The sequence below is a fragment of the Lutra lutra genome, chromosome 5 (assembly GCF_902655055.1).
Source record: "Lutra lutra chromosome 5, mLutLut1.2, whole genome shotgun sequence".
Lineage (NCBI taxonomy): Eukaryota > Metazoa > Chordata > Mammalia > Carnivora > Mustelidae > Lutra > Lutra lutra.
Window position 1 is genome coordinate 74,593,674 of NC_062282.1, and position 15,323 is coordinate 74,608,996.

General features: G+C 44.3%; 1 protein-coding gene across 5 annotated transcripts in view; it reads right to left on the reverse strand.

Annotated features, from left to right (window-relative positions):
- The window catches only part of LOC125099795 (core histone macro-H2A.1), a 73,058-nt gene that overhangs the window by 15,967 nt on the left and 41,768 nt on the right, over nt 1–15,323 (reverse strand). For 2 of the 5 annotated variants that reach the window (XM_047729234.1, XM_047729235.1), the window contains exons 5-6: nt 7,878–7,988; nt 561–660 (exon numbers count right to left, since the gene is read on the reverse strand). In XM_047729234.1, coding sequence (XP_047585190.1) covers nt 561–660; nt 7,878–7,988 — 211 coding nt within the window. The remainder of the gene's footprint in view (nt 1–560; nt 661–7,877; nt 7,989–15,323) is intronic. The other 3 variants (XM_047729236.1, XM_047729237.1, XM_047729238.1) reach the window with 3 other exon arrangements.

Here is a 15,323-nt window from a genome sequence, read left to right on the forward strand (position 1 = left end):
TTATCCTCTAATCAAATAATTATTCATGAAGTTGGCATGCAGTCATATACTGTTTTCGGTCATAGAAAATCCTGAGTAAGTGGTAAATTTGGGGGAAACCAATTTGCTGGTGGATTAAAGCCAATGATGAACCGATGCAGTTTAACTGGCTCTTCAAGTGCGTCTACGCTTTGTCATTTCTAATTAAGGCTTAAATGGAGAAACTATCATTTTGTAGCAACCTGAGATTTTTCAGTTCTAAAAAAAAAACAAACACATTTTTAAAAAATCCCTCCCAGGTAACCAGCAGTCAGTATGATCATTATGGAAGAGAATTTAGATAGCAGTATATTGACCAACCAGGGGAAAGTAGCCAATTGCACTTAAGGAAACATCATCAGATCATTTCCATTTGAAATGGCTTGGCATGAGTAAACATTCGGGGTCTACCCTCAAAAGTCCATCTTGGATTTGGGAATTTGGCTTGCCCCCCTGAAGTTTGAGAAGATGGATAGCCTAAATTCTGGGCTCCATAACTTTTCATCTGACAGCTGGCGGTGCCAAACCCCATCCCCAATTACCTAGGTCATCTTTAAGGTCAATGTCAGCATTGGTAGGATTGATTATGGCCTCCACCTCAAAGCCGGCTAAATTACTGATTTCACTGTGAATAAGGTTCAGCTGAAAAGAAAAGCATGAGGTGGGAAATAACAGGACAGCCGGGAAGTCACAGAGAAGTGAGCCTTGGGATACAGATGGAGGGCAGGGGACACTCCAGCTGCCTTGGGTGCAGAGGGGAATGGGGAGTCGCTGGCTAAAACGAATCCGTTTCAGACAAGACTCGAGTGCTGCTCAGGATGCTGGAAGGAAGCAGGCTAGGCTGAGGGGCCAGGATCTCCTGGGAGAGGCTTGGGGCAAAAGGGAGGCATAAGCCATATGGACTGGTAGATCCACTTCCCTTTGAAGAAACAAAGTAACAGCAGCTATCAGGACCCAGAATTAGAGTGTTCACTGCCGGGCATGGGAGGGCAGTATATGTGACCTCCTCTTTGAGCCCCGGGATGGTACACAAGTCCTAGCTGGTTTGGGAAAGACTTAGGAGCTCTGCCATTCTCCTCCAAGTGGTCACGGGTCTTTCAGGGTGTCCCCCTCACCCTGCCTCCTGGCCGGCCGGCTCCCCTGCCCTGCTCAGAGGTGGCCAAGAGCAAGATGGTCTATGGCTTAGTAACATCTAATTTTACATGCCTATTAGTCATGTAATACTGAAGTTCTAGTAAAGGACAGGACGAGAAAGAGCTGCTCTCCAGCGAGACGGTCGCCCTTCAAGAGTTGCACTTTGCTGAGCCCCTCTGGGTCAAGGATTTCCTCTACTTTCATGAGCACAAAACCAACTGGCTTTTTTTTGAAAAGCCACTGAATGGGTTCCCTCCTCACAGTTACCCCACCGCTATAGGAACCCCCTGGCTGAGAGAAGCCCTGAATTCTAGATTCAGTTGTCAGAAGGGGACGAGGACTTAGCTGGCCCAGGACTACTGTCCAGGGTCCTACTCTCTCCCTTCCTGTTCTTACATACCAGTGCCTGAAGCAAAGTGCGCTCGCTCACTTGCTCTCTCTCTCTCTCTCTCTCTCTAACGATGCTTATCTTTCAGTGACATGAATTCCCCTCAGCTGCAGCAAAGAGCGATGCCTAAGCAGTCCCCAGAGGAGCCGGCGCCTGGGATCAACTGTGCCCGGGGCTGGACGAGCAGCCCACAGCCGCAGGGCCCAGAAGGACAGGAGCTGAGGCGCATACTCAGGCGAGAGGGCCATATGCAGACGCTTGGCAGGGAGGCTCCTGGCAACTTGGCTTCAAGGCACTGAATTGCTGGGGCCAAATGTTTTGTTGAAAACAAAACCAAACAGAAAACCTGACACTCTCTAAGCACCAGAAATATAAACCCATATTTCTCATTCCCAGAAGCACTCAGTAGATTATTTAAAAAAAAAAAAAAAAAAAAAAAAAATGGACCCACTTAAGCCAAAACTCATCCTCTGTGAGAAAGCACTTGGGGAAATAAATCTGGTCCTATGCTAGGATGGGGAAAGACTCAGCCAGGCCCTGCCACAGGGCAGTCGGCTCCCTTTCTAGGTAGGCCTGGAAGGTGGAAGAGGAACAGGTTTTCTCCACAGGGACTTCCTGGGGTCTGGGGGGTTTAGGGGACTGCCAACATCCCCAAAGCTGGAGGAAGCCCACTGGTAGGGGGGGCGGGTCTCACAGAGCACAGCTGTCTGCTACAGCCTACAGGCTCTGGGGCTGGGACAGTGGCAGAGAAGAGACCAGCATCAGGGTGAGGGGGCTAAGTGCTGCATTCAGGGAGAAGGGGTGTGGGTGGGCACAGACAGAAGGGGGAGAGGGCGCTCCAGGAAGGCAAGTGAATGGGTCAGGATTCAGGATAAGATAGAGGGTTTGATCATGATATCAAGTAAATACTGCATCTTTGTATCTAACTTTAAGCAAATGCTGTTTACAAAAACTCAAGCTAATATTCCCTGACTCCCACCCAAAAAACTCCACCCCAAAATCCTACACTATGAAGTAGCAGGAGGTTGTTGAGGATGAAGGGAAAGGAGAAAAAAGGGAAAGCAACACTTGACTTGGTGTGGTATGGAGGAGTATACTTGAAAAGGATCTATGAGTTTGCTTTCCTGTTTAAAAATATGTATGTTCAAATCCTTAAAATTCACACTATTTTTAACCAATGGTATAGATGCTTCTGAACTTAATTTGTAAGCACCTCATTGGAAAACCAGCTATTTCCATGGGCTCTGATTCAGCTAGCAGCGAAGACCCCAGAAGACTATCTCTGACTCTGCCTGGGGAATGGGATCTCTGGAGAAACTTGGGGGGTGCGGGGAGAGGGGTGGCAGGGAGCTTCCGAACAAATTCCTTGGAGAATTCCCAGTTCCCTCTGGACTCCTCACCTTCCTGACAAGAGGGGCCCCACTCTTGGAAGTCCAGACCGCTGCGCCGCAGGGAGCCACCGCCACCAGCCAGGAGAACTCGCAGCTAACAGGGTACTGTCTCACTCTCCCTACGCCTGACTCTTGCTTTTCAACCTATGCTGGGCACCAGGCTCAGCACTAGTCCAGGCTGAGGGTCTGAGCCGCAGAACGGTTTTGTTGCGGTTCAATATATTTAAGTATTTGTTAAAAACCACCTCTGGACTATAAAGCATGTGTTTCGGGTGGGGGGGATTACTCTGTGTCTATCTGTGAGAGGAAGGGGTAGGGAGGGGAAAGGACAAGCCGGGGCAGGCACTCCGGAAAGACAAATGGGTAACCAGCTTGGCTTGGGCAGGCAGGCCCGTGGACAGAAGCCAACAGTGAAATGGTCAAGAACAAAGGCCACAGCTCCCATGGACAGGAGAAGAAACCCCGTGAGCATGACATACAAATAGGCCATGCGTGCAGCGGTCTGACAAGGATCCTGTGGTCTGGTGGCTATGCACAAATTGGCCAGCAGGACCAGGAAAGATGGCCTGTCCTAGGAAGTCCTATCCCCTCCTCGCCTAGAGACAAGATCTCTGCACAACTGTGCATATTCTCATATTAAGTCTGATTCTCTGAGAGGTGGGGCGTGGGGAGGAGTGTCACTGATGATTTCAGAATTTGAATAAGGTCACTACTGCTCTGTCTCACCACTGGAAATTATGGAAAAATAAGTTTTAATCCACAGTATGGGGAATTTAAAATATCCGAAGATTATTGGCCACTGTTGAGAGTGACCAAGGGGGACTTCCAGTTACAGAGCAGGAGAGGGTCCTACATGACTTTGGGACTGGAAGAAGGAGACTTAGCCCGTGTCCTACAAGACCCTTCCACTTCTGGGCCCTGATTACTCTCCACTGGCTCTACTACAGCCAGTGTCCCCCTCTATTATGGCCACATCTTCCCTCTACTGCTTATGTCCATGTCAGTCCTTGTTCTCTACTCATGACTGAACTCATTACTAGAAGCTCCTAGAAGGCAGAGTGTGGCTGACTCTTAGCCCCAAGTGCCACACAATGCCTGAGATGGTGCTCAGGTTGCTACAGGGACACAAACAGAGTTGGACTTGAATGTCAAGCCTCCCAACAACTCTGAGGTGAAATGGCCATGTCCCTTCTCTTAAAGTAGGGCTAACAGAAATGCCAGAGCTCAGGACCTGGGCCCTTGGCCTGGCTTGGACCTGAGGTGGCTCAGGGCCAACTTGGCCTTCTGGAAGGGAAGGCTGTCCCCCACCACTTATGGCAGGTCAGGAGGTGGCTTGGAACTACTATACAGACATGTGAGCTATGCCTTGACATGACCTACTTGGCTACAGGAACCATATATATATATATATATGGTTAAAAACTCAATTTTAGGAAATGAAGGTATTTGATAAACAGTATCTGAGTGACACGTCGGATCTAGCCTATAATTTTCAATTTTGGTGTCTCTCGTGGCCTCATGAGGGGCAAGAAAGGGAGAAGAATGACCAGCTGTATTTCCTTGTGCTAGCCTACAAAATGTCACTCTCGTCCTGTCCCCAAAGTCCATTTCAACCAAGGTAGATGGAAAGGGTGAGGTGTTCCACAAAACTGTTTGTAGCCCCTGATAGAGAACCACATTTTCTCCATGGCCCACGCCTGCCCTGCCTCTGGGATGAAGGGGCTTTTTTATCCGTGCTCTGCTGCCTACCCTGCACACATCCCCAGCTTGAGGTCTCCCAAAGGCCTCAGGTCTGGAGGTGGCATCTGGTGCGTCTCTGGCTAGAACCTGTCACACAAAGACAAGGACACAGAGAGGCCCTGCTGGAGGCCCAGGAGCTGAGCCAGCACTGTTCAGCCACAGGGTAGAAAGAGCGCGTCGACCCCTCCCTCCTCACTGCTGCTTTCATCACTCCCTTTCTCCTGACACTATGCCAGCCCCTGCGAGTCAGGTGTATGTGTCTGGGAGGGAGAACACCCATGGTACCCTGCCCCCCCGCCTTCAGTGGCCTAAGGGGCTGTGGCTCCGATCCTAACAGTCTGGGGGGCCTGGAGACTCACTCGTAGCCTCCTCATGCTGCCTTCCCTACTCCTTCAAATAATAATGACCCTTCCAAGAAAGCCTTACATCATTTACTGCCACTGACCCAGATTTCTAGAAGTACACCCTGGAAGAATTTTTTTTGGCAAGAAAACCGTCAGGTTTTTAAATCTCTGAAAGGAAGCTGTGAATCTCTGTTGAACCACAAAGCAAAAACATTTGGTGGATTCAGATTCACAGAACCATCTCCTTTTTTAAAACAACTCAGCAACAATGTGTGTGAACATTGGGTAAAAGCAGAGTCACGAGGACGATTACTCCTGAGACTTGATCATCAACAATAACAAGATCCCAGCCTCCTCAGCCCGGGGCTGGCTTCTCCTGAGAGTAGCTTAGCAACCGGGCCTGGCAGGGCCATGCAGGGCACCCTATCACCTTTCTCTACTGTCACTTGCTTGCAAGAGTCAAGCCTCAGTTTCACTGTCACAGATGGGAAAACAAGATTCAAAGAATACCGGGCACTGTATGGTCTTCGTTCTGGGGTACCCTTCTTAGGACATTTCCAAAAGTCTAAGTCAAAACTGTCGTCTGTAAGAATGACATTTTAAAATGTGCTTTGTGGGAAAAGTCACGTCAGTAGGACTTTTGCCAAGTAGGACTCTTGCCCCTTTTGCATTATATGCCATGACTTTCACCCCATGGTAACAGCCAATCAAGGGCCAGAAAGTACCGCTTGCAAAAAGCACTCCCAACAACCAACGCTAGCTGCACATCACCCTCAGGGGCCCAGGGTTCCAGGAAGGGCCGCCGGAACACTGCTGACGCTGGGACCCAGGCTGACCTGAAGTGCCACCTTATTCTGCAATGCCACATTTGGGGAGAAGGGCATGTGTGGTCCTGGATTTGGGGATGCCCTGTCCTGGATGGGTGGATCTCAGGTCATTAATCTGGAAGTACACTAATGTGGAGTGCAGCCTTGTGGGAGCTTGGTGCCCATTTTCCCTGCTGACCTCTGACTGTGGGATGTGGGAAAGCTGGTGGGTGGTCTTTCTAGGTCTGCACTCCGCTCCCTCTCTGACAGCGGGCCATTCTACCCTGGGTTCAGCTCAACCCATCCTCTCAGATCTCCCTTCCAAAGCCAGGACATCAGTAATGGGCACATGAGTTTCTCAGTCAAGTCTCCTCTTCCATTTTCCTGTTCTTAAAGAACACTAAAGGACCCCCCCCCACCATCCCCATAAGTTATTAGACAGTATCAGTACTTCTCTAGAGCTGTCTGGTCCCCCGCCCCGGAATGGAGTACTGTCAGTATTCGTGGAACTGGCATGGCTGAGTGTGGCTATTCTGGAAATACCTGACTTCATCCAGTCAGGGGGTGTGAGGAGGTCTGAGAGGAGGCTGGCTTTGGAGTGGCTGGTAGAAGGCAGCAAGAACCACAGAGGGAAGGGAGAGGCCAGGGTCGGGGCACCCAAAGGTGGGGTGGACGAAAGGGTGAGGGATGGTGGGGATGGTGGGAGGGACTGAACGGCTCTACCGGCATGGCAGGCTTGCCAGCCCAGCAGACGGTCTACACTGGGGATCTAAAGCACACCGGAGTGCCTCCTGAGCAGCACCAAACCCCAGCAAATGGGACGACGGTTCACGTTAACGTCCAATATATGACCCAAAGGACACATTAAAGGGCGTGAAAGCAGACCCAGGTGGTTGCCTTCACTGCTGAGTTGAAATTTTTAAAATAAATAAAAAATAATCTTAAACGAAAACTTGCAAAGCCCCAAACCTTAAGATGATAAGCGCTGCTTTTTTTTTCCCTTTGAAAAATGCATACAAAATACAGATAATGGTTATAAAATGTCAGCTGCGATGGTTATTTGCTGGAACACAGGGTCCACCACCGGAAATGCATCATGAGAGCCTGAGTGCAATCAGGACAGGAAGGAGGGGGGAGGGGAGGAGGAGCACTTGCAAGGCAGGAGCAGGAGGGCTGTGTCACTTGAGATGCGAAAGAAAATTGACAGTGAGGTTGTAAAAATGATGCAGCTTCAGAACCAAACTGTTAGCCACAAAGCAATTTACACGGAAGGTCAAATTCATGCCTTTCATTTTCTTTCATGGAGGATTAAAAAAATTAAGAGAAGTGGAATCCCCTCTCTCTCCACCCCCCCCTTTTTTGGGTGTTAATAGAGAAATATTAATTAACTCTTACTCTCAGGTCTTAAAAGCCTTTGCATCATTTTTATTTTCAACAAAAGTGAATCATCTTTTACAAAACCATGGCGTCCTGGCAAAGCTGCATCACTGGGATGGCTGAAAATACAGTGCCCACGGTTAAAACAAACAAAAGATTGGCTTGAGGAAAGTCGAGAGGTGGCTCAGTGTCCTGTTACCTAAGGACGTCTAGAAACAATCCGGTCCCTATCAGAGGCTCTGCCTGCAGGGCCCTCCACAGCGAGAGGGAGCCAGCGGGCTGCCTGCTAGACCTTTCCTTTTCCAAGACCCAGCTTTGACTTCAGGCTGTTTTTCTGGGCGGAGCTACATGACCCATTTATCCCACATTAGCAGCTCCTTCCACAGACTAACCCCAGGCTGTCACTGCCCACCCCCACTCCCACCACAGGAGCGGCCTTCCCTCTTTTTAGCCTTCCCTCTTTTTAGCCTCCTCTTCCCACCCTGGAGACAGTCTCCCCCAGTGCTCCTGCAGAGGCCCTCCCTGAGACCACCCCGCAAGTCTCCGCCACCTGCTCTTCCACCCACACCCACCAGGCCAGGAGCGGCCTTCGGGAATCCCCGGGCCTTCCTGCAGCAGAGGTGGCCTCCACCTGACTGTCCCAGGGCCACGAGCCGACTGAGGCCGCGCGTCTGCCTACCTTCTGTCCGAGGAAGAGGCTCTTCGTGGAGAGGACCGTGAAGCCGTCGGCCGGCGTACCCTCGGTGGTGCTATCAGCGCTGGCGGCCTTGCTGACTTCCCCCTGCTTCTTCTTGCACAAATACAAGAGTCACTGTGAGGGCCCACAGGCAGATACCCAAGGAATCTTGGCTTCTCTAACAGGGAGGTGGCTCCCGGGCCCTGCCCATCATCCTGCAGAAAATAGGCAACTACAGCACCACCAGGTTCTGGCCTTTCTCAAAGTAGGAGCCGCAGGCTCTGTGAAGTCCAGGAGTTCTACCAAGAGTAGTTTCATCACTTTGTAATCTCAAAATACTGCTACTTAAAGGCACAACTGTATTGCAGAGTGATAATCTACAACAATTACTTTCATTAACTTAGACCAATTAAAGTCTCTTATGTAAGGGTCTTCGTTTTCTAGATATGGACATACTGTGCAAGTCTGAGGGGGGAAAGCGAACTGTTTCTGATCATGAGTTCTCAAAGAGCCAAATGTCAGACCGAGGACCATAACTCTCTACCCTTCCCCAGCCCAGGAGGTAAGATACTCCCTGACTGTCCTTTGAGAAACCAGCTGTGGAGAAGAAGGATCCCTGAGGTGGGTGCTGGTGAGCCCTGCTGTCCCCGGGGACTCCCTACCCTCCTGGTGGGCACAGCTATCAGCACGCTCATGGGCCCCTTCCCCATCCCATCTAGACTCAAGTATGTATACCCTGGGGTTCCCAAGAGCCCTGCAAGCTATGTTGTCCCCAGAGGTTTAATTTCAAGACCCTCAACTTTCTAATGGACTTTTCCTGAAACTCATAGGCCCTGAGTGATACGCACTTGTGACAGAAGTCTCATGCCCCATCTCCTTATATCACCACCCTGGTCCCACTTCCCATTACTGGCCTGGCAACCCCCTACCCCCAGAAGTAGGGCTACAGGGCTTTACAGAGTCTTTCATGCATTTCTGTTAAATAGGAGGACAGTATTAGAAATGGGTATTTTGTCTCACTGGGGGATGTCCACCTTCAGATATATCATAGACTGAGGATGGTGGGAACCATAGTAGTTTGTGTTTAGACACTCTACCTTTTCCCTTCCCCCCAGTTACTATCAAAAAGTACATCACTCAGGGCGCCTGGGTGGCTCAGTGGGTTAAAGCCTCTGCTTTCAGCTCAGGTCATGATCCCAGGGTCCTGGGATCGAGCCCCACATCGGGCTCTCTGCTCAGTGGGGAGCCTGCTTCCCTTCCTCTCTCTCTGCCTGCCTTTCTGCCTACTTGTGATCTCCGTCTGTCAAATAAATAAATAAAATCTTTAAAAAAAAAAAAAAAGTACATCACTCTTGAGGGGATGCTCCTGTGCAAGCAAACCAAGAAGGCAAAGGCTGAGAGGTATTCCAGAGCCTTCCTAAAGGAAGGCTCTGGACCCGAAAACTCAGGGCAAAGTCTGTGCCTGTTTAGGGATTCACATTCATTCACATATTAACATTTTTGCTTACACTGAAAAAATAGTCTAGTTTTATGGTCTGCTTAACAAGAAGGGCTGCTTTAACATTTAAGGTCCACGGCCGAGCTGGAATGTGTTCTGTGAATTCAGTGAGCTAAATCTAAAGCTCCAAGGTTTGGATATAAATGCTGAGACAAAAGGCATTTTATCAAGAAACAGGGCATTAACAAAGCTATGTTAAAATGATCAGCATTCTGGTTGTCCTAATTCTTTCAGCATACCAGATCTGACCAGTGAAAGGAAACCCAAGAGTGCAAGGTATAACCTACAGGGACACTGTAAGTCTTAGTAAGCCTTTGTTGATACACTTTCCAGGAAACAAGAAAGGGAAAGGCTGGATGACAAATGCTTTCACTACTCAGATGTTTCTAATTCTGTGCTTTCACCAAAATGGGAGAAATACCAAACTGAACAGCTGAGAGACCATTAAAGAAAAGGACAATGGACCGCACAGTTATGGACCATGGCCAGTTTCTTAGTTGTGACCAGTGTACCGGGGCAATGGAAGATGTTACAACGGCGGAGCGTGGTGAGGGGTATTGAGGAACTCTCTGTACTGTCTCCGTAACTTTTCTGTCAATCTAAAACAACTGTAAAATAAAACATGTATTAAAACAAATTGATGACAGATTACTAGGTGGCTGTTGGCACTTAAGAGCTCAGAGGACTGAGTGATGTTGCTTTAACAGAATCCTTTCCGTTTCCTCTTACTTTTGGTGAACAAGACGTTCCCAGTACTTATGCCTGTAAATTTACAAATATGGGATGCTGAACACTGCTTCGTTTTAACAGTAAGTCACTATCTTATGAACTTGAGTTAATTGTAAAAAATTGCTATCTCGATCTCCATCTATCCCACAGATGGGATACAGTTCCCAAGACACAGTATCCATAGATACAGTTCCATGAATATTTTCTCCTTAATAGTTATTAAATTTGTAAAATATTTATTGGTTTGATCAACTGTATGTTAATAAGTGTGATAACTGTCTAATCCTGTAAAACCCGTAACATTTAGTCCTTTTATGATCACAAGAAATTTTTTCCAAGAATATTTAAATTTATATACATTATTTTTGTTGAGAAGATCAATACAATATCACCACCAGCATTAAATGTGTGGCATTAGGATAAAATTTTGTGGGACAAGTGAAAGGGACATACAGGCTCAGGGAGAAAAGTGATATAAATTTTCTACTTGTTAAAAAAGAGCTTGTCTACATTTTTTTTTAAATGATGACAGTATTCCAAATCAATGCAGTGTTTCGATTTCTTTGGATACATTTAAATGAGTGATGAAATAATTTTTATACAAATTCTAAATGTGTGAGATACAAAGATTTTCAAAATTCTTATGAGGTAGGCAAGCAAAAAAGTTTGAGAATCACTGCTCTACCCAGTGAATACCATGCATACAGGAGGTGCTCAATAAATGCTTGGGATTGGGATGCAGTTTTTAAGTAGCTAACGATTTAGTGCTTATGCCCAAAAACACTTCGACTTTTTTTTAAAGGTAGAATAGCCTTAACTAACAGAATTTCAAGCATTCAACAAATGGAGCTGGTTGTATTGGGAGGAAGGGGCTGCGACAGCTTCCCTGTGCCCCTGGTACAAGTCAGCAGCTGCCTATGAAGCCAAGCTATAAGGCTTAGCCTGTGTTGTTTAATACTGGAGATTTTCAGCAATGGCTCATTTGCTCATGGCCTCCTCCATTAAAGCTGATGCCCACACTGTAAACTGGTACGACCACTATGAAAAACAGTATGAAGCTTCCTCAAACATTTAAAAAAGTAGAATCCAAATGATCCAGCAGTTCCACTTCTAGGAATATAACCAAAGGAAACAAAAAGCACTATGTCAAAGAGGTAACTGCACCTCATGATCCCAGCAGCCTTATTTATGACAGCCAACACAAAGAAACAATCTATATGTCCACAGTCAGATGAATGGATAAAGAACTGTGGAAACATTCAGCCATAAAAAATCAGTAAATCCTGACAGGAAACCCACAGAGATCCAAAAAAGATGAACCTAAAGAGAGCCACGGCAAGACACATTATAATTAAAATGTCAAAAATTAAAGAAAAGGAGAGAATCTTAAAAGCGGCAAGAGAAAAACAACTTGTTAAGTACAAGGGATCTCCCATTAGACTATCAGCAGATTTTTCAGCAAAAATTGGCAGGCCATAAGAGAGTGGCACAATATATTCGAAGTACTGAAAGTAAAAAAACTTCCAACCAAGAATATTCTATCTGGCAAAAGTGTTCTTTGAAATTGAGAGAGAAACATTTTTCCAGACACACAAAAAGCCAAAGGCTTCTAAACTGGCCATACTAGAAATGTTAAAGGGACTTGTTTATGCTAAAAAGAAAGAGTGCTATTTAGTAATAGGAAAACATATGAAAATGTAACTCTCACTAGTAAAGATAAGTGTATACTAAAGGTAGTGACTTAATCCCTTATAAAGCTAATATGAAGGTTAAAAGACAAAGGTGGAATAAAAATTAGTACAATAACTAATTAACGGACACATGAGATTAAAAGACAAAGTGTGACACCAACAACATGAAGGGAGGGTAAAAACGCAGAGTTTTAGAATGTGTTCAAACTTGCACTATCAACTTGAAACAAACTGAATAGGTTGTTATAAATCAGCCTCACAAATTGAATTCAACAATACAATAAAAGGATCATATACCATGATCAGGTGGGATTTATTCTGGGGATGTAAGGGTAGTTTAATAACCATCAGAGTGATACACTATATTAACAGATGAAAGATAAAAAGCATATGATCTCTCCAACAAATGCAGAAAAAGCATATGACAAAATTCAACATCCATTTATGATAAAAAGCTCTCAAAAACTGGGTATAGAAGGAACATAACTAAACATAATAAAGGCCATAAATGTCAACCCAAAAGCTAACATCATACTCATTAGTAAAAAGTTCAAAGTGTTTCCTCTAAGATCATGAACGACACAACAATACCTAAAATTCTTGCCACTTTTATTCAATATAGTATTAGAAGTCCTAGCCAGAGCAATTAGGCAAGAAAAAGAAATAAAAGGCATCAAAATCAGAAGGGAAGTAAAGCTGTCACTATTTGCAAACAGCATGATATTATATATACAAAACCCTAAAGACTCCTCCAAAAACCTGTTAGAATAAATGAATTCAATAAAATTGCTGGACATCAGATTAATATATAGAAATCTGTTGCATTTGTATATGCTAATAGCAAGTTGTAAGAGAGAAATTAAGAAAATCCCATCTACAATGGCATCAAAGAAATAAAATGCTTAGGAATTTAACCAAAAAGGCAAAAAACTACACATTGAAAACTATAAATTATACACTTAAAACTATAATACATTAATGAAAGAAACTAAAGAAGACACAAATAAATGGAGAGAGCTCCTTTGCTCATGGATTGGAAAGATTAAAATTGTAAAAATGTCCAGACCAACCAAAGCAATCTAAAGATTCAATATAATCTCTATTAAAATTCCAATGGCATTTCTCAAGGAAACAGAACACTCCTAAGATTTATATGACATCACAAGAGATTCTGAAAGCCAAAGCAATGGCAAAAAATGAAGGAGAACGCATCATGCTCCCTGATTTCAAATTATATTACAAAGATATAATAATCCAAACAGTAAGGTATCAACATGAAAACAGATACATAGACCAATGGAACAGAATAGAGAGCCCAGAAATGAACCCATATATATATTATCAATTCCTGACAAAAGAGCTAAGAATATACAATGGGGAAAGAACAGTCTCTTTAATTAAATGGTGTTGGGAAAATGGGACAGCCATATGCAAATGAATAAAACTGTACCAACATTTTACGTCGTATACAAAAATTAACTTAAAATGGGATTACACATATGAATGTAAGTCCTGAACCCAGAAACTCCTAGGAAACAGATGGACCTTGTTAATGGTCTTGATAATGATTTTTTGGATATGGTATCACAAAAAGGCAACAAAAGTAAAATAAACAGTGGGACTACACCAAACTGAAAAAAATTCTGCAGAGCAAAGGAACCATCAACAAAATGAAAAGTCAACCTTTAGAGAAACTTGCAAATCATATACAGACAGTCCCTGACATCCAATGATTTGACTTTGAATTTTTCAGCTTTCCAATGGTGCAAAAGCTACACACACATCACAGAAACCATACTTTGAGTTTAAATTTTGATTTTTTTTTCCCTAGGATAGCACAGTGTGGTACTATACTCTCTAGTGATGCTAGGCAGCAAGAGCTAGTCACAGTGCCCAGTCAGCCACACAACCATGAGGATGAATGACTAATATAAAACCATTCTGTACCCACAGAATCATTCTGTTTTTCACTTTCAGCACAGTATTCAATAAATTACTTGAAATATTCCACACTTTCTTACAAAATAGGTGAAATGGCTTTGTGTGCGATGATTTTGTCCAACAGTAAGCAAATTAGTGTTCTCAGCACATTTACAGTAGGCTAGGCTAAGCTATGATGTTTGGTAGGTTAGGTGTATTAAATGTTGTTTTCAACTTAATAATATTTTCAACTTACAGTGGGTTTACCAGGACACAACCCGATCATAAGGCAAAGATGATCTATAGCTGATAAGGGGTTAATATCTAAAATATATAAAGAACTCATACAACTCATACAACTCAATAGCAAAAGGAAAAATTTCTTGATTAAAAAATGGTCAGAAGAGAGAAGGGCATTAGGTATATTGCAGCAAATTATAATAGAGAATTTCCCTAATATGGCAAAGGGAACAAGCATCAAAATCCAGTAGGCAGAGAGAACTCCCCCTCAAAATCAATAAAAATAGGTCCACACTTCATCATCTAATAATAACACTTACAATCTTAGGGAAAAAGAGAAAATCCTGAAAGCTGCTTGGGACAAGAGGTCTATAACATACAATGGTAGAAATACTAGATTGGCAGCAGACTTATCCACAGAGACCTGGCAGGCCAGAAAGGACTGGCATGATATATTCAGAGCACTAAACAAGAAAAATATGCAGTCAAGAATACTACACTCAGCTAGGCTTTCATTGAAAATGGAAGGAGAGATAAAAAGCTTCCAGAACAAACAAAAATTAAAAGAATTTGCAAACACCAAACCATCCCTACAGGAAATATTGAATGGGGGTCCTCTAAGCAAAGAGAAAGCCTAAAAGTAACAGATCAGAAAGGAACAGAGACAATATACAGTAACAGTCACTTTATAGGCAATACAATGGCACTAAATTCATACCTTTCAATAGTTACCCTGAATGTAAGTGGGCTAAATGCCCCAATCAAAAGACACAGTGTATCAGAATGGATTAAAAACACAAGACCCACCAATATGCTGTCTCAAGAAACTCATTTTAGACCCAAGGACATCTCCAGATTTAAAGTGAGGGGGTAGAAAAAAATTTACCATGCTAACGGACATCAAAAGAAAGCTGGGGTGGCAATCCTTATATCAGTTACATTCGATTTTAAGCTAAAGACTATAATAAGAGATGAGGAAGGACACTATATCATACTTAAAGGATCTGTCCAACAAGAAGATATAACAATTATAAATATCTATCCCCTAGCATGGGAGCAGTCAATTATATAAATCAATTAATAACAAAATCAAAGAAACACATCAACAATAATACAATTATAGTAGGGAACTTTAACACACCCTCACTGAAATGGACAGATCATCTAAGCAAAAGATCAACAAGGAAATAAAGGCTTTAAATGACACACTGGAAAAGAAGGATATCACAGATATATTTAGAACCTTCCATCCCAAAGCAACAGAATACACATTCTTCTCGAATGCACATGGAACATTCTCCAAAAGAGATCACATCCTGGATCACAAATCAGGTCTCAACCAGTACCAAAAGAGTGGGATCATTCCCTGCA